This window comes from Trachurus japonicus, chromosome 9 (assembly GCF_045865225.1).
Source record: "Trachurus japonicus isolate A0001 chromosome 9, Traja_1.0".
Lineage (NCBI taxonomy): Eukaryota > Metazoa > Chordata > Actinopteri > Carangiformes > Carangidae > Trachurus > Trachurus japonicus.
Window position 1 is genome coordinate 21821653 of NC_140915.1, and position 23786 is coordinate 21845438.

The 23786-nt window shown below is 42.6% G+C and overlaps 1 protein-coding gene across 4 annotated transcripts in view; it reads right to left on the reverse strand.

The window, feature by feature from the left end:
• The window catches only part of grid2 (glutamate receptor, ionotropic, delta 2), a 506792-nt gene that overhangs the window by 124172 nt on the left and 358834 nt on the right, over positions 1 to 23786 (reverse strand). For all 4 annotated transcript variants that reach the window (XR_015036585.1, XR_015036586.1, XM_085786556.1 and 1 more), the window contains exon 8: positions 20559 to 20678. Coding sequence is in view for 2 of the 4 variants with exons in the window: in XM_085786556.1 (XP_085642682.1) it covers positions 20559 to 20678 (120 nt within the window). In the remaining 2 variants the exon portion in view is untranslated. The remainder of the gene's footprint in view (positions 1 to 20558; positions 20679 to 23786) is intronic.

Sequence of the window (23786 nt, forward strand, 5' to 3'; positions counted from 1 at the left end):
ATTCCCTGCCTACAGCTGCGCAGAAAAACTAATATATTTTCGGGTGCAATGCCCTGGGAAGGGTAACTTTCAGACAAAAAGAAAGTATAAAATGGAAAGTGGGCATCTTGAAATAAACAAAACACCCTTGAGCACCTGCACAGTCTAATGGCTTCCCCCAGTGGATTCCAAACACCTGACAAAGACACTATCATAGTTGAGCTACAAATTTGTTTGTTCGTTTGAATAAAACGATTTGGTGCTATAGGGAAGTTACAGGTAGGTGGTTGGGAGTAGACATACTGTACCGAGTCCCATGAGTGGTGATGTTCAGGCAACAGAAGCATTTTGATTAAGGGTAGGAAACTGTAGTAATTAATGGGGAAAAAATCTATTGCTTCAAGTCTCTAATGCCTCAACACATCCATAAAGTTTCATCATATTTTCGCTGCAATGGGCAGGTAGTGTTCTTCAGGAGAGGATATTGACAGGAAAAGTAATTTCATTATGTTGTCAGTTAATGTTTCGCAGATAATGTACAGTATAGACATTTTGCAACTTGGCAGATGCCAATGTGCTGCAAATGAGTTGGATATAAACATAATTTCTAGGAGAGAAAACTGCTCACAGGCATTGCAGCAGAAAATGTCAAAGAGAGCCCAAACAAATGTGTGATCCCTATATGTGTCCTTCACAATTAGTGCTACAGTAAGTGGAGGGAGGCGGCCAGCAACACAGTGGAGTACAGGGAGGACAGTTGAGTACACTGCGGCAATAATAAGTAGAGAAGTTAGGTAAACAAACCTAAGGAGAGGGGCAGTTAATCCTCTAGCACGTTAGCTGTGGTTGTGACACAGGTAGTAAAGAGGCAGTTAAGGAACTTGAGATGGAGCTGAACAGTGTTGGTGTTTGTGTAGTAATCTGTGTGTGTACTGAATGTCTACTACTGTTCTTCTACATGGTATGTGTATCCCTATGTGCCATGTACGATGTTGTGTTCACGTGTGTCCATCGCTATGTAAATATTTTGCATGCATGTGTGCAAGAGGTGTGTGGGTGGGTGTGTATTCACACACTTGTCTATTTGTGATCCAAAGAGGCATGCAGTGCTAGGCAGACTCTGGCTGCTGTAATCCGAGGTTTACACGCTGTAATGCTGCTGAAAGCCTGCAGCCCTAGCTGCCAGAGAGAAAGAGAGAGAGAGAGTGAAAGAGAGAGAGGAGGGAAGGAGGGACATTATAGAGGAGACAAGAAAAAGGCTGTCATAAGAGATGAGAATTAGACTCATAAATGAAGAAAGAGAGGTACAATTGAAGAAAGAAGATAGAAGATAGATAAGGACTATTCATATACATAGGACAAACAATGAATTGGTGCAAACCTGACAAAGAAAAAGGAAGAAAAAAAGGAAATAACATCTGCACTTCTTCCACCTAAAATGCCATGTTTTGTTGATGAATTTCTACACTAAATACTAATTACTGCTAGACTTCATCTTAAATAAATGTGTATAGATTTTTTTCTACATCCATGCTTTGTTATCTGTTGCTCCATTTAAAATGATCAGTAACACAAACAATGTACAATCAGTAACAGAATTATTAATGCCAATTTGTTTGCATCTGTATTTGTGCCAGTTAAGACAGTTGAGACTGTGACTGTTCTTTTTTCTGTATCTCAAGAGAGGTTAGGTTGTTGAAACTTTTCTGCCCACAATCCATCTGGCACAGGAGCTGAACTTCTCTGTTAATTCTAGCCCCTGACTTTTTTTTTTAACTTCACTTTATGTTTCAAAATGGCTATGTAATACTAACAATTAACATTTCTCACAAACACAAACAACAGGAGCAGGCTAGTGTTCTTGAGTAATCAGCCATGCTGATGCACTGCACAGAATAAGTGATCACAGAAAAAGATGAAGGTACCAGAGTCTATGTAACATTACTGTTGAGCTCAAGTACTTAGGCTATATTTGCCAAAAAAAAAAAAAAACATTGACATGTCTATATTTTCAAAGACCTCAGTATTTTTTATTCACTTTGCAACACAGGCATTTTTAAATTTGTCCAATTAGGAGAGCTTTTCCCAAAAGACAGTTTTGAGGATTAGGAAATGCTGACTTGCTGTGAATGGGAGCCTAAATCGAGAATAGGATAAACAGAGAAAAAGAAAATGTTCCCAAATATACCAGCTTTAGTGGGCATGGTCTGAGGCTGGAGAATTAAGACAAAGATAGACAGACCAGAGGAACAGCATGGATAGTCACACCCATACTCTGCGGCCCAGTGGAGGCACGTACCTAAAGGGGCCTATTGCAAAGTCAGAGTGGGCAGAACGAGAGAGAGTGAGGCACAGAGGGAGATGACAGGAAAAGAGATGAGAGGAGAGGAAATGAAATGAAGGAGGGAGGGCTGACAAGAGGTGGAAGAAGAGGGAGGGAAAGATGGATGGCATATCAAACCAATGCAAACCCCCCCCCCCCCCCGTAATCACTTTAGTATATGTAACCACACACACACACACACACACACACACACACACACACACACACACAGACACAGAGAGAGAGGAAAGTACACACCATAAATCCCTCTTGCCTATGCTTATTAAGCCTATGAGAAAATCTACTGTAGGCATGTGGTGATTCACTCACAGATTATTCCATGATATGATTGTTTGGTATTCATTCCCCTGCTAGACTGAGATAGGCTGTGATGTGTGTGTGTGTGTGTGTGTGTGTGTGTGTGTGTGTGTGTGTGTGTGTGCGTGAGAGAGAGAGAGAGGGTGGGTGTGTGTGTGTGTGTGTGTGTGTTTGTGTTGTCACACATCAGGGATTGATGGAAGACAAACCAGGGGCAGCAAATAAAAAAAGCAATAAAAGATAAAGAGAAATTAATTTCCTCATTTTTAGAAATGAACACTCACACATTTAAGAGAAGTTTTGAAAACCGATTACCCTGCAGTGGAAGTTAAGTTTTCACAAGGATATGCTATTGCATCATCTGACAGGACCAACAACATATTTTGATGAGTAGATCGGACTCATTCAGTTTTGTTTATTCATTTATTTATCTATCTATTTAAGGGCCATCAGGATTAAATATTCTCCTCGCAAATACTTGGTAAAAGGCAAGGAAGAGTGCAAGGAATGGTCCTCAGTTATATGCAGCCAGTGCTTTGAGACACAAAATATACATCCAGTTCCACATCCCCTTGTGTAAGGGCTTTAATGAAGAGCACATGTATAGGGCGATTGTGCCCCTCTCCTATAGTTTGGATCACAGCATTAGGGGTGGGTGAAAGAAAATGTTTTCCTAACTGTGATAGTAAAGTGGCTCTTAGGGGGTTAACTGCTGCCTGGGGAACTCTTATCATGGTAAGTGTATGTGTGATGAAAAAACTTCATAGTGAAAATTAGGTCTTAGTAATTATAAGGGGGAATAATTGGCTGGTGTTCTTAATAGCTTTGAGCCAATATTTACTGATTATTCAGTGGAAGAGTGAAGAAGCCATGATTGGCCTCTAGAGGCAGGATTACACCTAAGAACTATAGTCATCCAGCTACTCTTTGTTTCTCTAACCTTCTCTTTAGTGCACATGAGTGTCTCTAAATTTATGTTTGTAGAACAATAAGCGGTTTGAATTCCTTGCCAAATTTACACTTTGGGATTAGTAGATAATGATTTGAAACAAAAACAAACAGTGTTAGAGCCATTTTGTATATTGCGGATAAGGTGATAAATAATTTAGATTTGTTGTATTTATCCTGATTTCATAGGTTATAAGAATGCCTATTAGTAGATAATAACATGTGTAACGTGATATGTGCAAACTTTGGTTTAGTTGTGACTATAAGACGAGGAGGGCACACTAGTTTTTGACTGTGCTCATGATTATTGCCCTTTTTTGGATTGCGGCACAGTTTTTATTTTGTTATTACTTGAAGAAAGGTTTCAATAAACCCTCGTAAGAAAGAACAACTGTGGAGTTTTGTGGCTTAAGACGCGTCAACTACATTCTTGCACTCCATAGTTTTAGTGTGTGTTTAAAAAGTAAAAAGAGATGGAGCCACACTAACAAACAGCTAAGAAGCAGCATTTCACTGATCAACCAGTCATATATGCTGCTTCTTTTCGACAGGAGGACTGTGTGTCTGGTAATATAACTGTGCTAAGGACACAACGTTGGGACGAGACCCACGCAAGGCTGATATACTGATGTACTGGTTTCATCAATTCACAGCTCCTTCATCAGTTACATCACCGCAGCGGGGATCTTCTTCTGCTAGTTCCAGCAGAATAAAGTCGACACAGATCCAGCACAGATTTATCTCCGAGAAAATGTAATAGGTTTGCATGAAATTGACCAAGTTCATGGTTAAGAAAGATTCTACTCTTCACTCACCCATGGTAGCTGTCCAGTTCACAACATGTTTGCCTTCCACACTGTGTCAGTTTTATGTGTTTTATTCACAGCTCCTTGGACACTTGGTATATTTAGAATTATAAGCAATGTGTATGTACTTTATTCAATCAGCGTCAGCAATATTTCTTTAGTTGGCCTCTTCCATCTTTGACTTATTGTTCTAATTGTTGGCTTCTCCATTTTTGGTAAGTGTGACAAACTGGCTGTGAAAATTGGGATTTCCAATATTTAACCATATATTTAATTTCATCTTTCTACATTGTTTTTTCCCCCTTCCAAACCATCCAGTCTGCCAGTGTGTTCCTTTTTTTTCTTCAGTTTGAGTGCAGATTAAATTTCATCTTAGTGGGCAGCTTTGCCCCCGACTAAGCTTTGGTTCAGCGGTGTTCTTCACTGTAGAGAAGCAAGATTTTATTCCTGACAAGCACTGCTATGATTCACCAAACCTCTGCTTCCTTCTCCCTAGCTGGAGCAGTAATAATAATACGTGATGTTTTGTCTGGCCTCTGTGACATTTTCGTCACTGGAGACACTCACCATTCTGTCCTCCACCAATTTTATTATTCACCTCACTTAAGCTATTTCTTGGTGGGTAATACTTGACCAATCTTTCTGCTGCTTAAATGTTGCTCTCCTGCCTCAAAGTTTCGGCTGCGTTCCTCTCCCCTCTTCTCTCTTCGGGCCAGCTGTCTGCTCCCATTCACAAAGCCAAGGTGTGTTGAACACGAGGACACAACCTTGGGGTCACATACCACTGCTCTCTAACTCATTTCTTTGCCACTGATCCTTCCCTCATTCTCTGCTGCCAGCTTAGTACTGCTATGTTTACAACCGGGTCACAAGCAATTAGGCCTTCCCCTTATCTCGCCTTCACATCCCTTCACCTGTCAATCCATTCACCCATCCATCAATCCATCCATCCATCCGCTACGTAGCCAACATTAACCCAAGGACTGACAACCCATCTCATCTCCCTATTCCTCTTTTTTCCCTGTGTCCATCCATCACTCCCCCCTCTGTACTCATCTGTCCATACATCTCTTTGACATGACTTAAATAAAAACATTACCTCCAGGGCTCAAACATGGCTCCTTCTTCATTTTCTTCCTCCTCCCTATCCTCCTACCCTCCCACCACTTCACACAGCTCTCAGACCAGCCTTCCCACCACCACATTCTTTTAATCTCCCTAAACCTTTATTCTTCTATCAATCAAGACACGCCTGTCAAACTTTCTCTCTCTACTACAACCCAAAGTAATGTTGTATTAATATCATGACATCCCAGATATGGGGAGATTGGGAAGCGACTCCCTCTCCTCGCCTGGATGTCATCTATGTTCATATTCAGTGGTCTGTCCAAAAGGGTTTGAGGATTAACTTTTAGAATATACAAGTGAATCATAAGGTTCATGTCAAATGAATAATCAAACTGAAAATATTATATACAGTATATTTGCAATTCTGTTTCTCACTCATATATGGTTTACAAAAGAATTATTCCTGATTAAATGCAGACAGGGATATCTCTTTCTTCACTGCAGCACAGTGGTGGAGCAAATCAACAAGGTGAAGGGGGCTGGCAGCCAAGATTTATAATGCTGACTTCCTGAGCACTCCGCTGTATGTTTTTCTTTTCAGGCACAGCTTTTATACAGACAGCTGTGCCTACAGTATTCTAGAAATAGGTAGGGCACAGAATGGAAACTTTAGTGTGTGTGCTCACACAATAGCACTGACATTCTTCATCCTTTTCTTTCATGCTTGCTTTCTTTCTTTCCTTCCATGCAAGCCTGGAAGCTCTTACAGCACATCACCTCCATAGTTTCTTTTTAGTGATATAAAAGCAGAATCGTATCATATCCATGCATCCACATAATGGCAGCTTTTCTTACTTTCTTTTTTTTTTTTTTTTTTTAAATCACCATGCTTATGCTTGGTTTCATTATGTCACAGCTCAGGATTATCTTGGCTGAGACAGCAAGACAGGATTGACAGTAGAGTATCTGGGGAATAAAACTTCTCCTGGCTTGTCTCAACAAAAGGAGAAACAGACGAGTGGCTGTCGGGCTAGTGTTTGGTGTTACCCATACTGTTTATACAACTCAACACAAGTTTTTGTTTGGCACCACAATGATTTCCCAATGGGGTTTGTGTGACAACAGGTAATAGTTAAAAAATGATGTCTCCTACTCCTCTGTGTTTTCTTATTTGTTTGCTTCACTTATTTGCTTCCCTTCTTCCTCTCTACTGCCCCCCCCCCCCTCTTCCTGCCTCTCTCTATGCTTTTTGATATCTCTCTTCTTTCACACATATACGGACGTACACACACAGCAAAAATTCACATGCACTGCCACACTTAAGCTGATCCAAGGACACCAGAGGCAGTCTGTCAGCTTCAATTTGTGTCCAGTGTCCACTGTGCTGTGGTCACCCAGAATATAACTTGCTGGTCAGTGCATGTGTGTTCACTCGTGATTGACACGACCTTCCAGCTACAACAAATCGCTGACATCAATCAAGCAATAGAAGAAGCCAGCAAATACTCAAGTATTCATGAGTTAACAAGGATAAAAGCTGTTATTACAAAGGTTCAAATAATAGCTTTTTAGCACCCCTGCCCCTGCCACACTTCAGAGAAGGACAGGAAAAAAGATAAGGTGAGAACTGAAAGGAATACTTCAACATTTTTGGATGCTTGTTTGCTGTCTGCCTGGGAGTTTAATGAGAAGATCAATATCTGTTTAATCTTTGTGAGTTCAGTTGCAAGATTGGTTCAGCTCACCTTAGTCAAAAGAGAAACAATATATCTCGTTGCCAATACATCCACACACATCAGCTGGGCAAAGCCAACATCTTCAGTAGGACTACAAGATGCAGGAGATGGGCTGCGTTATCAGTAGGCCGAGCTGTGGCTTAGCTAACAGCCTGTTAAAGCATGTTGTTTTATTTTCTGTTAATGCATAATTTATTGGAGGGACCTTTGATCGAATAAGACAAGGGGTTCCTCTGTACTTCCACTGTTTATGGTAGACTAGGCTGCATGTGTCCTGAACACATCATGTCTGCGCTGAGTACAGGGAGATTAAATTAATATCAATCTTTTTATCTGATGCCACAAAGAAAAACAAGTGTATTTCTCCAAAATGTCAGACCTGAAACAGACTAAATTCTCGATGACAGGCCGCGTCACCAAACACTCTTAACTGTTAGACTGTCTTTCATTGAAAATGGCTTTGAAATATTTTCACATAGTTGATGTAGAGCTGGTGTTACACAGCAGAAGTTCCAAATAAAGCTGTTTTGTAACATTAAATGGAAAACTAAGCTGAAGTGCTCTTGCACCCACAGGCCACTGTAAAAATTAATGAAGGCTCTCCATAGCAAGTAGGAAACACCACAGCTAAGTGTTGGAGTGAATGTAGGAGTGCTTGTTCTTTTATGGTTACATGTTGTCTTAAAAACCCCAGGTTGCATTGAAAAGAATGGATAACACATTCCCTATCCCTCTTCCAATTTCAAACCAATTTAACACATAAATAATCTAATCTTGAAAAAGTTAGCATGAGATGAGAATCCATTTAATGCATAACACAAATTTGGTTTGACCTTATCCTTTCGTATGTACTTTTTGCTTTCACACCAGATGACAGTATCAGCTATAGACTTTGCAATAAATGCAATAATCCAATATGAGAGGCTAAGAAAATGGAAAGGGGGACAGCACTCTCTGAACAGCATCTTTGAACCAGTGGGTGTATAGCAAGAGAAAGGCTGTGATATGCTTTGAAGAACTCAGAATGACTCCTAAATTTTAACATCTTTTACTTCATGAAGATTGTTTCAGCACTTTCAGTCTGTCACTCACACACACTTGCACATGGGCGTGCATACACCCACAAACACGCAGCTACGAGGTGAGATGACCGAGAAGGACACAAGTGGTGGGGGAAGAATTTGTGAAGCAGGACGAATCAATGATGTCCTCTCTTCTCTCTTTCTCTGCCCCTCTGGTTTTCCCTCGTGTTTCTTTTTCTCTTCCCATCTTCCTTTCATCCATGCATTTTTTAACTATATCTCCCCGTCTTCCATGTCCTGCCCCCTCCATCGTTTCCGCAATCTCCCACCTGGCCTGGAGGTTGGAGAGACATGCTGAATAAAGATACATGCAAATCTACCTAATAGGATGGAAAATTGGAAGGAAATAGGGATCTTTCCCCTTGGAGATGTTTTTTTTTCTGTCACTATCTTTCCCCCTTTACTGTTTGCATGTTTTCAATGAGTTTTGCCTTCTCTCTGCTTCTGATTCATTTAGTTTACTTTACTTCATCTCTAACTTACTATTTGTTTCATTTTTCTCCCACACATCATGACCATCTCTCTTTTTGCCTTTTATTGATGTGACTCATCAGGTAGGTCCTCTCTAACCTCCCTCTTTTGTCTTATCACCCTCTCCATCTCACACTCTTTTACATAATTGTAATAATCAGTCCATTGGTGTTGCCCCTCATCTAACCTCCCTAAAATAGCACTTGGTAACATGCCCTTTAGAGCTGCATCCTCTTTTCTGTTTCATGATCAGAGCATGGGTGAGAGGCGGCTGCACACCATCTGCATGCTCTGTGCGAAAAATCAGAATTCATTAAACACCTTAATATGCCTGTTTCCTTCACAGCAGCTGTAGCATATTTGATACTATCAGGAATCTTGATCTGGCCTTATTTAGCATTTTAGCTCTGAGCAAAGCTTGGGCTCACTTTGAAACACTCTGATGTACAGGTTTACTGTTGATCAGGTATGTTTGTATACTGTACCTACTTAATTAACAGCTTCAAATGCACTTCTACATTATGTATTGTCTGTGCTTAGACTCCAGTTGGGGGATCAGTCCATCACTTTAGTTCAGACCGATATAAACAACTTGGATGCCATTTGATTGTGAGTAGGGATGTCACGATTACTTGTTTTCACAAGCCACAATTATTTAATTGTAAAGATTCCTAAATACCGTTACTTTCACAAAAGTTTGATGTTGGAACCTTATTGGCAGATATGCGCAAAAATAAAGGTAAATGCACAGATACTGGTCCATTTAACTAACGTAACATTGAATTGGTAGGACTTTAAATGTTAGCGTGTCATTTTTAATTTAAAAAAAGCAAAACAAAACAAAAAACGATTAAAATAAACGCAAACATTTGGTATAGATGACAATTCATGACCTGAATATTTCAAACGTTTCCCCTGGGGATTAAGAATTCGTCATATATTAATAGATACTTGAAATATTTTGTGTAAACAATGAGTAATGTAGTTATATTTTGACTACATTAGATTTTACACATTCATAGTGTTGTGAAATTAATTAGTGCATAATAATCATGATAATCGTAGTACCGTGATTATTTCTCTGACAATAATCGTACCAAGAAAATCTATAATCGTGACATCCCTAATTGTGAGTAGACATTAAACGCAGCCAGAGGATGAATCCTATTAACCTCAACAATGTCCACTACAATGGACTGTTATAGGCCTGGGACGATAATCAATAAATCAATTAATCGCACGATAACTCGATAATTTTTCCTCGTCTCTCGCCTTCAAACCATAAACAGGCTGAATGACAAGAGGCTTGCACGTGATTAGTGAACGAAGAGCGGTACAAACAGAGGAGGGAGAGAGAAAGAGACGGCACCTTGATTGACACATCACAATCCAATTGACATTAACGTTGCATTCCCAATGATTGGATGCTGTTTTTCAAAGTCCTTGAACCGCCACCTTACCGTGGTGGAGGGGTTTGAGCACCCGAATGATCCTGGGAGCTATGTTGTCCGGGGCTTAATGCCCCTGGTAGGGTCTCCCAAGGCAAACAGGTCCTAGGTGACGGGTCCGACTAAGGCCGAATTCCGATTCTCCCCTTAGCCCTAGCCCTTGGCCCTAACCCTTCGTTTTGCGCGTTCACGTGAAGTGGTAGGGGTGTCCCAATTCTGGTTCAGACGAGGGTTAGGGGGAAGTGGTAGGGTTATCTCGCCCTCGAAACGGAGATTTTTCAGGGGCACGCTACGGACCGAGGGCTATGGCAAGTTTCCCAGAATGCATCTTGCGGCAACCAGCAGCTGATTTATTTCTCACTGTAGCGCTGTTATTACGTCATTTTGTTAAGTTTTAATATTTTTTCATGCGAGAAAGTAGCTGTTTAGATCCCAATGTGCGGTCGGTTTATCCACATGAGGCTGCAAGTGATGCTCCACGGTGGAGCCTCCACCTGTGGAGCAGATCAGCGGCTCGTCACGGAGACATCACCCCGTCCGGAGAGCTCGTCAGCCGGCCAACCTCCCGACCTCGTCCCGGTAGAAAAGACGACCGCTAATTAACTTACCCGCAGGGTTTTAAAGGTTTACCGCCGCGTAGTTACATTCTTTTTAATAGATAAATGCTCGTCTCATTGATGAAATGTAACAATTGTCGCATTAATTTGTTTGAATTAAAAGTGAAGCTTCATGTGTTTTGGACACAGAAGCAGCACTGCCTGGGGGCTCTGTAGCCTATACAGAAATCACCACATTTACATCAATAAATAAATGTTTTACAATGAACCGATCATTCTTCATTAAATTTTATTTTATTTTATTAAGTTAACGTGGTTTTGAATAGAGGATTTGTGGCAAAAGCTCGTCACGTCTGCTTATGTGAAAGCCAGCAGAGACGACTGATGACGCATGTGATTGTTGAAGTGGTGTCCCAATTCGTAGGGGTTCCCTACTCCTTGTAGCTCCGTTTCAAGGGCAAGGGTAAGGGCTAGGGGTAGGGCTAGGGGTAGGGGTAGGGATGAAAAATAGAATCGGAATTGGGCCTAAGAGCGGTTCCAAAACCCCTCATGAGTGAAAAAATACCAAGGACGTGCACGTCGCCCGGATCGGCGTCACCGGGGCCCCACCCTGGAGCCAGGCCTGGGGTTGGGGCCCACGGGACCCGGCCGGGCCCAGCCCGAAGGAGCGACGTGGGCCCGCCTTCCAGTAGGCCCACCACCCGCAGGAAGGACCATGAGGGGCCGGTGCCGTGTGTTTTGGGTGGCAGCCGTGGGCGGGGGCCCCAGCGACCCAATCCCCGGACAACGACTCTGGCTTTAGGGACATGGAATGTCACCTCGCTGGGGGGGAAAGAGCCTGAGCTCGTGCGGGAGGCTGAGAGGTACCGGCTAGAGATAGTCGGGCTCACCTCCACGCACAGCCTGGGCTCTGGAACCCAACTCCTTGAGAGAGGCTGGACTCTCTTCCACTCTGGAGTTGCTCACGGTGAGAGGCGGCGAGCTGGTGTGGGCTTGCTCATAGCCCCCCAGCTCAGCCGCCATGTGTTGGAGTTCTCCCCACTGAACGAGAGGGTCATTTCCCTGCGCCTTCGGGTCGGGGATAGGTCTTTCACTGTTGTCTCGGCCTACGGGCCGAACGGCAGTGCAGAGTACCCGGCCTTCCTGGAGGCCCTGGGAGGGGTGCTGGAAAGTGCTCCAACCGGGGACTCCATCGTTCTGCTGGGGGACTTCAATGCCCACGTGGGCAGTGACAGTGTTACCTGGAGAGGTGTGATTGGGAGAACGGCCTCCCCGATCTGAACCCGAGCGGTGTTTTGTTATTGGACTTCTGTGCCAGCCACAGTTTGTCCATAACGAACACCATGTTCAGGCATAAGGGTGTCCATCAGTGCACGTGGCACCAGGACACCCTAGGCCGGAGGTCAATGATCGACTTTGTAGTCGTGTCATCTGATCTCCGGCCGTATGTCTTGGACACTCGGGTGAAGAGAGGGGCTGAGCTGTCAACTGATCACCACCTGGTGGTGAGTTGGATCCGCTGGCAGGGGAGGAAGCTGGTCAGACTTGGCAGACCCAAGCGTATCGTGAGGGTCTGCTGGGAACGTCTGGCAGAATCCCCTGTCAGGGAGGTCTTCAACTCCCACTTCCGGGAGAGCTTTGACCAGATTCCGAGGGAAGCCGGAGACATTGAGTCTGAATGGACCATGTTCTCCACTTCCATTGTTGACGCGGCCGTCCGGAGCTGTGGCCGTAAGGTCTCCGGCGCTTGTCGCGGCGGTAATCCCCGAACCCGGTGGTGGACCCCGGAAGTAAGGGATGCTGTCAAGCTGAAGAAGGAGTCCTACCGAGCCTGGCTAGCTCGGGGGACTCCCGAGGCAGCTGATGGGTACCGGCAGGCCAAGCGGACGGCAGCCCGGGCGGTCATGGAAGCAAAAACTCGGGTCTGGGAAAAGTTCGGGGAGGCCATGGAGGAGGACTACCGGTCGGCCTCGAGGAAATTCTGGCAAACCATCCGACGCCTCAGGAGGGGGAAGCAGTGCTCCACCAACACTGTTTACAGTGGAGGAGGGGAGCTGTTGACCTCGACTGGGGATATCGTCGGACGGTGGAAGGAATACTTCGAGGATCTCCTCAATCCCACTGAGACGCCTTCCGTCGAGGAAGCAGAGGCTGAGGACCCAGAGGTTGATTCATTCATCACCCAAGCTGAAGTCACTGAGGTAGTCCGGAAGCTCCTCAGTGGCAAGGCACCGGGGGTGGATGAGATCCGCCCTGAGTACCTCAAGTCTCTGGATGTTGCAGGGCTGTCGTGGCTGACACGCCTCTGCAGCATCGCGTGGCAGTCGGGGACAGTGCCTCTGGACTGGCAGACCGGGGTGGTGGTCCCTCTCTTCAAAAAGGGGGACCGGAGGGTGTGTTCCAACTACCGGGGGATCACACTCCTCAGCCTCCCGGGGAAAGTCTATTCCAGGGTGCTGGAGAGGAGAATTCGGCCGATAGTCGAACCTCGGATTCGGGAGGAACAATGCGGTTTTCGTCCTGGCCGTGGAACACTGGACCAGCTCTACACCCTCCGCAGGGTGCTCGAGGGTGCATGGGAGTTTGCCCAACCAGTCCACATGTGTTTTGTGGACTTGGAGAAAGCTTTCGACCGTGTCCCACGTGGCATCCTGTGGGAGGTGCTCCGAGAGTATGGGGTCGGAGGCCCTCTGCTGAGGGCTGTACGGTCCCTGTATGACCGGAGCAGGAGCTTGGTTCGCATTGCCGGCAGTAAGTCAGACCTGTTCCCGGTGCGTGTTGGACTCCGGCAGGGCTGCCCTTTGTCACCGGTTCTGTTCATTATTTTTATGGACAGAATTTCTAGGCGCAGCCAAGTGCCGGAGGGGGTACGGTTCGGGAGCCACTTGATTTCATCTCTGCTTTTTGCGGATGATGTGGTCTTGTTGGCTCCCTCGAGCCAGGACCTTCAGCATGCACTGGGGCGGTTTGCAGCCGAGTGTGAAGCAGCTGGGATGAGAATCAGCACCTCTAAGTCCGAGGCCATGGTTCTCGACTGGAAAAAGGTGGCTTGCACCCTCCAGGTCGGGGGAGAGTTCCTGCCTCAGGTGGAGGAGTTCAAGTATCTCGGGGTCTTGTTCACGAGTGAGGGGAGAACGGAGCGCGAGATCGACAGGCGGATCGGTGCGGCGGCCGCAGTAATGCGGTCATTGTATCGGTCCGTCGTGGTGAAGAAGGAGCTGAGCCGAAAGGCAAAGCTCTCGATTTACCGGTCGATCTACGTTCCCACCCTCACCTATGGTCATGAACTCTGGGTCATGACCGAAAGAACGGGATCCCGGATACAAGCGGCCGAAATGAGTTTCCTCCGCAGGGTGGCGGGGCGCTCCCTTAGAGATAGGGTGAGGAGCTCTGTCACCCGGGAGGAGCTCGGAGTAGAGCCGCTGCTCCTCCACATCGAGAGGAGCCAGCTGAGGTGGCTCGGGCACCTGTATAGGATGCCCCCTGGACGCCTCCCTCGTGAGGTGTTCCGGGCATGTCCCACCGGGAAGAGGCCCCGAGGAAGACCCAGGACACGCTGGAGTGACTACGTCACTCGGCTGGCCTGGGAACGCCTTGGGGTCCCCCCGGAAGAGCTGGAGGAAGTGTCCGGGGAGAGGGAAGTCTGGGGATCCCTGCTCCGACTGCTGCCCCCGCGACCCGACTCCGGATAAGCGGATGAAAATGGATGGATGGATGGATGGATGCTGTTTTTACAGGATTGTCCATCCGACAGGTGACTGACTTTTTTCATTTTTGAGAAAAAGCATTGAATTAATTGGTTGCAATCGGAGTGTGAAGAGGATTTCAAACAATTTTGCAAAAAATGCTCCAGAATAAGATCTCCAACCCTACCTTTAAGGTACCACAAAGTCACCATTAGTTTGGGCGCCTGGTCCAATAAAAGCCATCACTCACATTTCACAGACATTTTTGATTTCAGCAGCTGATATCTGTATGAGTCCTGGTGTACTACTGCATGGTGAGCAGATGAAAGTCACACCTGAACCAACACCAGTAACAGGATATTAGTCTGTAAGCCAATAATATGGTTGATATGGAGCTTGTCCCCATAGACTACAATGTCAAAGAAAATGAAACTCATCCTTAAGTAACACTAACCATGAAAAAATGAAAAGATGTTTTAAAAAAAACAGTTATGCACTATAAATTCAACAGAGGTGAACAGGTTAAATTAACGATTTACTTCTTTGTTCTAGGACAAGTGCTCATAAAAAATCCAATGTATTATTTCCACAAGAACGCAATATTTATTTAGGCTTGATTCAGAGTTTGCATAGCAGTAACTGTTTTTTTTTCTTTTATGCATATATATATATATATATATATATATATATATATATATATATATTTATTTATTTATTTTTTCTTTAATGGAAAGCACAGTCGAGAGAGAGACAGGAAATGGAGAGGCTGAGAGGGGGGAATGACAAGTAGGAAAGGGACGCTCAATGCAGGATTTGAACTGGGGCCTGCAGTGAGGACTGTAGCCTCAACACATGGGCTGGCTGCTCTACCAACTGAGCTAAACAGCAGTAACTCTTCTTATCTGTGGATAATATTTGTGCCATATTTTATTTCCTAAAAATGAACGTAACATATTTTGATGACATTTAACCATATGAAAGAAACTGTCAATAATACTTAACTATTTTAAACTCTGTGCTTAGTTGAGAACAGGGACACCCAGTTCTGACAGTTGAGCAGACAGACATGAATTGGCAAAGGGTTAGCTTAACAAGTGAAAAGATTGAAGACGTGTGTGCGTGTGTGCCTTGAGGATCTTGCATGCTTTCCCATGTGAACTACCCCTTTTATGTGTGTTTGAGCTGGTGGGCACATTAAGCCATCGCATTAAAAAATGTCTTTCAATCATTCAAAACATGTAATGGAAGGAAATGTTTCTCGCACATTGACAGGACACCGAGGGCGTTTCCAAGGTCTTCTGACTCTCTGAAGTCACTTAACATAATTTACCACGTATGTCAGATGAGACTGGAGATGATAATTGAAGGTGACCTCAATTTAAGAACAGTGCAGTTTGCAAGGAATTGATTCTTGTAAAAAGAAGAGTATTTCTGCCTCTACCAAAAGATGGGGGATATGTGCTGATGTGAGGGAGAAAAGACAGCATGAGTAAGTGTGAGAGAGTAAGAGTGTAATCATTGTGGCTCTATTATGACTTGTGCTGTCTTTCTATCTCTTGTATGGGACCTCTTAGTATTAGATCATCTGTCTCCATTCTAGCTGTCTCTCTATCTGTTCTGCCCGTTTCACTTTACCCTTCTCTTCTTCACATGTTCCCCTTTCCTTAATTAAGCTACGTATCAGTCTTTCTCCTTTCACTCATCACGATCCCATCCTCCTCTACATGCTCCTTCTTCTTTTCCGTTTAGGAACGGTCTTTTTTTTTTAACTGTGATGGTTCTCAAATATAAATTTGATGTCGTTTTCACTGTGAAGTCATTTAAGATGTCGCAGATAGCTAACGAAGCAATTACACATGGCGGACTTGTCGCCTCCATATAAAAGAGCAGTGGAGCCTGGTATGCCTGTAGATATGTAGGCTATAGAACGATATAGGCTCCCTTGTATGAAGGTAATGGAGCAGAAAGCCAATTCTACCACAGTGCAGCAGTAATAATTATGACAGATCTCAGGTGTCTCCTATTATCATTATCACTAGACAACTGTATGCATGTGTGTTAAGTATGATGGGGATAAATGCCATGACAACAGATTGTGGATTGAAAAAGGTGACAGCAGACAGGGGAAAGGAGGATTCACAAAATGACAGGACTGAGGGGGGGGCAAGAAAGGATAAGATGAAGAGGAAAGGGTGTTGTGGAGAAAGACAGGGGTCCGCAGAAGAATAAGCTAATTGAGGTAGGATAGGGGAACAAAACATAAAAAATATGGACGGCTAAACTTTGAAACTGTCATAAATGAGACTCTCAGCAGCAGGTCTAAGAAAAATACTGAAAGAAGAGAGAGGGCAGGGGGGGACAGGGCAGAGAAAGCGCAGGTTAAGAGGTACTGTTGAGGTAATACTATAATTGGAGGATTATGCATACTGTTAATGGCATGATCAGACACACACTCACACACTTATATATCAGTATCCCAGTGGTCTCAATATGGTTGGGCTCATTGACGCCTAGTGTCTATAATTCAGAATCATGCACACTGAATGGCTTCTCTTTATAAAATGCATGGGGATACACACATTACCCATCGTTTTTAGAAGACACATCAGCCTCCTGAAAGCACTCAGCTACAAGAGAAATACATTTGGCTTCATATGGTATGAAAGTTAATGCACACAGCGTATGGAGAGATAGATAGAGAGGGAAGGAGGGAGAGAGAGAGAGAGAGAGAGAGAGAGAGAGAGAGAAATTATGCTGATCTAAAATTTAGTCTGAAAAATAACAAATGTTAATTTAATCTGGTTCAAGAGTCTGATGTGTTTCTTCTAGGAAAGGTCATTGTCAAGGGAAACCTCAGTGTCCACAACCATTAACATACAAAATTACCACAGAGTAAAGACTAAATAATAGAACAAAGGTTGGTCAAAGCAAGGTTTGCAAATGCTGAGGATCAAATATTTAGTAGATAAGGCTCCTACTGCATCATGTGACCAAAGGGAATGTTAAATACAGGCAAATCTTACGACGTTGTACCGCAGACACAGCAGGCTTTGGGGGTAGGGCTAAAGGCAAACGAAAAATGAACAGCAAAAGCAAACCAGACAGAAATACTTCCTGTCTGTGGTATACAGATTGGTCCCAAACTGTACAAATACTGTACATATCAACATGATTAATATGTCTGGTTTATTTTACTTAAATGTGTTGGGGTCTCCTCTGTCTCATACCTCCACCAAATTTAATAAAAAATTAGTTCAGTACTTTTTTCTTCACCCCCTGTGAATCTGGGGGCTACTCAAGGTGAGACACACCCACAGAGACGCAGACACACACACACACACACACACACACACACACACACACACACACACTACTTACTGACTCTAAAAGAAACTGCTTTATAAACTACTTTTTAAGTTATTATCACTAGGTCTGTTTTATTTCCTGAACATCTGGCACTGAAAGAATTCAAATCAGGGGAGGCTTTAATCCCACGCCATTTCATGCAATTATTAGGCTTTGCATTTCTAAAATGTCAAACTGAATTTAAAAATACATTTAGCTCTTTCTGACAGGCATCCTGACCAATGGCTGCTATTAAAGAAATCCAGTGCACTGCCAGATGGAAAGCTTCACACCCACCTCCTTCAACCATGTTATTAAATTAGAGCTATTGCTGCAGCTGGTGATTACTTTTGTTAATTGTGATTGCAAGCTGATTCATAAGGTAATAGTTAATATTATTAATGTTTCTATAATACACCAGACCTTAACTAGAAATTTATAATCTAGTTAGCACATTGGGAAATGTGTACAGGTAAGGGTTCACCCAGAGAATGTCATTTATTGGCTCAGTTTACACTGGTCATACTGGGAAACTGCTCTGAAAAGAGCATCACACCAAGGTTAGTTTTTACCACCAAAATAAGGTATATGCAAAATTCCTGGCCATTTATAGCTCAAGTAAATTTCTTTTTTTTTAATCATGTCAAACTATTAGGGAGGTGGTACAGTGTCCTTGGTTACTTTAAATAATATAATGGAGGAACGACTGTAACAATAATGGACTAAAATATTTGGATGAATTACAATAAAAAGTCATCTTCATTGCACAGTGGTGATTCATACAGTACAATCAACCTGAGAATTAAGTGTTGTCACTCAAGCCATCATTACATACAGGGAGATGTTAACCTGAGGTGAGAGAGACAGGGTTACTTTTCATAATCATCAATTTACATCATGGTCTTTGTTCACCTTTAACCCGTCTTTTCAGGCTCATGCTGCAAAGAGGGAAACTATTTTACATACACAGCGGTTGTCCTTGTCTGTCGCAATAAAAATGGAAGGGATCTGAATTTATATTACACAGGAAGCCATTTTTTCTGTAACATCCTCACGGTTAACTTAAGTGTAATGAAGGTGGAGTGCTTGAACAGCCCAAGATGGTTAGCATTTTATCTTTTTTTTTTTTTCCTGGTACCTTGGGGTTTTCCATTTTCTTTCAGTTTTGCCTTGGCCCACATTAATACACATACTGGTCAACCAGGGCATCTCTCTGGCATTTGTTGTTGGTGGTGGTTTTGGGTTTTTTTTTTTTTTTTTACACCAATCCTTTTACTACCAGGCTTTTTCTTGCAGGTTAGATGCTCTGAATGCACTTTATAGTGCACTTTATAGTGCCCATCTCACAATTTAGCTACAAAGGAAAGTTTATATCTGGAACTCTGAGAGTGAGCCTCTCTTTAGTCATTTGATGCCATGTATACATTTTAATTGATTCCCAACGACAGACCAACAAATGCTCCGATTATTAAGGGGGGACTATGGCAGGCATACTGTATAACAAGTGCCTTAATTCCTTCAGAAGTAATTATGCTCTGTGATTAGGGAATTGTGCATTAATGTAATTATGCTGTGCTTTAAAGATTAATTTTGTCTGTGATGGCATGCTGCGTTATGTTGTCGTCTCACCACATTATCCATAATCACAACTCACCATCTCAACTGTTATCTGTTAAGAGTTCCCTCTGGTATGGAGGACAGACAAAGTGAGTGTGTATTATTTTTGTGCACTTGTATACGTACGTGCGAGATTCATAAGTGCATGTGCATGCCCCAACTGTGAATACAGATGTTTCTATGTCCAGCTAACTTATGAAGGATTAAGCACTGCAAGTCTGGGTCTCATATGCTCACACATATCTGATGTTTTCCCACCTGTATACATAATTCACCAAACCAGAGGCCTTTTCTCAGCTCAGCACATCGATATCCAAAAATCTACAGTAACTGTAAGGAAAGAGCAGGTGAGAATTTTCTAAAGGTTTCTGCTTATCCACAAATGCAGTTGTGTATTTTTTGGTTAGAAATTAGGTTGAGCATAAAGTTATCAAATATGATGTGAGTTTTAGTTATATGAGAAATACAGAATTTACATTCAAGGTTTGATTTTATGACATTAACTCACAGATAGTCTGGGAATATTCTACACCTTCACACAACCATGCCTGCACATGTAAACTACACACATGCACAATCAATCAATAAGCAAATAGTGTTGTCTCTGTGTGTACGCGCCTGTGAGGGGAAGTAATGTCTTTTATGAGGCCTCTTAAAATTCATTATGCATGTGTCATTACCAAATACCACTTGAAAATGCTTCTAATTAATCCAATTAACACCCAGCTTTATGGAAGGGGGGTGAGTTGCTGGGCTAATGCTGCATCCTACTGGTGCACAGAAAAATAAACAGGAAAAAAACAACAACCAAGAAACCCGACATAGTCAAACAAAGGAGAAGAGGGTGAAAGTAAATAGATAAAACAAAAACTGTGCAATCCTTTTAACTGCGATTTGTTTCGTCACAATAATACAGGATTTGAAAAAGAAAAAAAGTAGTAGGAGGAAGTACACTGAGAAAAGGAGCAGGGTACGACCTTTCCTCCACAGTGGTAACAGCGACAAGGAGGGAAATACCTGAATAAATATGAGATGAAAATAATGTAGAGAGCAGGTGCACTGAAATTCCTCGGTAAATCCAGGAATTATGTAAATCCACTCTGTGTGTTAGAGAAATTATTCCCTCTCCACCCACAGTAGCACACCGCATAGGGGTTCTGTTCTAACTACTTACCCTACTGACTCCTCTCCCCCTATCTTCTCCATAATTAGTTCCCAGGATTTCAAAGAAGATGTTGGGGTTAGTGCCGTTGTCAGTGAACTCCAGGAAGCTGGTGAGGCCACTCACTCCAAACTGCAAGGACAAAAAGAAATGTTTTCATCATCAAATTTTGACTATAATAACCACATGATCAATACTCCGTGTAAAACATGAGTATCATGCTTTTATCAATCTTAAGATAAGATACAATAACGGATCACAGTGAAAATGAGAAATTAACCATCTATATATCCCTTATGAAATGATTATATCTAATCAGTAACTATGAGTCTGTTGTCATATGCTAGAGCAGGCATCACCAAATGGCGGACCTCAGTCCTGAGTTGGACTATGTGAAAAGTTTCCCGTGTTGAAAATTGACAATAAATATGAAAATGTTTGTTGTTGGTTTTATTGAATGGACATGGGGTAGGCTACAAGACACTTATTAGATATGGACCTTTTTACTTGGAAGAAATCTTAGTTACTAGACCCCATTGAATTTTAACTGAATACCCCTGCACTGTAGTATACGTGATTCTCTGTCTGTACACATAGTCTACACACATACATGTTTGCAGTTTTCTGTATCCAAGACGCCATTGGGGAATATGAGAGAAATGTGTGCAGGCTGATGAAATAATACTCTTTTGAGGGCCATCGTGGATTTTTGCAGCAGGGTGTTTCAGAAAGTGAATACATACTGTAGTTGAAGTCATGAGAATGGCCACACACACAGTGTCAGTCCCAACCTTTGCCCTGCCTCCCAGCAGTGTAACTTGTCAGTAAAAGTGACACTACAGCTGTTTCAGGGGAGCAGAGGTGTTATCCTTCTTAATATGATTCACCATGTGTGTCTGTGTGTGTGTGCGCAAGCTAAACACCAAATTAGCAAGCAACTAACAGTAGCAAGGGAAGTACAAATGAACAGATGTTATGTTCTTGAAACACATGGTAATCATTTAAGTAGTAGTAAGAAACTAATGAGCTTCATAGCTGCTTCATACAATAGTGGCATATCTTTCATTTTAGCTCAAATATTCAACAAATTTGTGTTTGTCCTCATTGATATATAAATGCTATGGGCAAAGAAATAGTCACCTGTCAGTATAACACAATATAATTCAATAAGACACAGCATCCCCCAAAATGAATGAATGAATGAATGAATGAACCAACACCTCTTTTAAAACAATGTAATTAAAACTGTACATTATCACCATCGTGGAAGTGGGACTTATTGCAAGCCTATTTTATTAGGCTGTATCAGTTTAGCTAGATGGACCTTATAAACTATTTGATATGGCTCCTAAACGATGTTAATATGCGATCTGGTTAATTAATCTAAATTGACACACCAGCATATCGTTACCAAATTCAATTATTTTATTCCCATGGGATGGCCATACACACACTCATATACCCAGCTATCATTGTTAGGGCCTTGCACTGGCTTCCATTCATTGTAGACAGCCTTATCGAAACCTCAACATTAACCAGGATCTCAAAAATGACATTTTACCAAGTACATGATGTCTTAAAGATTCTTCAAGAGAAGAAGAAAGTAAATAATACCATGTTTTATATTAACAGCTATAATAAAGTAAATAATACCATGTTTTATATTAACAGCTATAATAAAGTAAATAATACCATGTTTTATATTAACAGCTATAATAAAGTAAATAATACCATGTTTTATATTAACAGCTATAATGAATTTGGTAAAATTAAGCTTGACTTCTGCGCCTGGCTGAGAATATAAGGCTGCATTAGAGGAGTAATTTTCCTTCCTCAGTATGTATAATATTGGGAATTAACCGTGACATCACCGTTCAGATTCTAGATTGCAGCGCTCACTCGCTCACCCCTCCCGTCGGCAAAGTGACGGTGGCCGCCGAGGACAATCGCGTTATTTTTTTAACACACATGCAGACTTCCACCCGTGCCTTCAGTCATATTTCACAGCAAAAAAGTTACACAGGAGGACTTACAGTATGTGCCAGTCACGCAGTGCGGTAACATGAAGGAAGATCACAGGACAAATGTACTCGGACATAGATGCAGTATACATCACCTGTAACAACGGCACTGCTAAAAAAAAATAAATAAATAAAAAGAGGACGTGGGTCGCTGTGCTCCCCAGTCGGTTCAGCTGCAGCTCCTTGAATTAGAACAGTTCAACATTGTAAGATCTAGCTGCTAATGCTGCTCAGCTGTAGTACCGTGTGTGTTTTATAACGACAGAAAAAAACAACTATATAGATCATCCTCCGTGCACAAGACAACACACACACACTCTACTCACCGGCCACATATGTATTTGTAAACTACTCATTCTGAGCTACGAGACAGCTTTCATTTGTATGCGATTGGGATTACAGACCTCGGTAAATACGTATTTATGAAAGCAATATTTGATTTTTGCTAATAGAAAGCCAAATAAGTTACTGTACATACTGTCCCTTTAATGAATCCTAAACCTAACTGCTTGAATCACTGTGACTGCCAAATGAGAAGGTTGTGATATGTAGTCTACCAACAGATCAAAGTGCACAGTGCACACTTCAAACTCTGAAGATCAGTGCACTGTGCACTTTCACCTGTTGCATTTTATCCCCTCACTCTGAATTTGTCAGTGAAGACCAAACAACATCAACAGAGCTCCTCATTAACAGCTACAAATTAGTATTTATCATTACCATAATGGCCCCACATACCAAAACGCTGATTAAACACACAGGCACCCACAGTAAGTAAAGCACACTGCTGATACACTGGAAAATGGAACTGATGCCAGGCTGTTGAACTCAACTCTATTACTGCTTAGGGCTCTTTAACACAGCTCTGTTGAGACAGCCATCAGGGTTGGTTTAACAGCCGGGGCTGGCTGATGAAAGTGTTGCCAAACCCCAGTCTGATCTCAAGGTGAAATGCAGAGATAGATATGAAAGCCATTGCGTTGCATTTATTATTGTCTGACACTAATCCTAAATTAGCATTTCACTTGGCTTCATCATTCAGTCAAACTGCCATCCCTGGAGTAGTTTTTTTTATTGATATCAAAACAGAGGGCATTGATCCAATTGGATTTAACAGTGATGAAAGTGTTGCCAAACCCCAGTCTAAACACAAGGTGAAATGCAGAGATTCATAAAATCACAGCTGCAGGATGAAAACATCTATCTCCCAAAAGTCAAC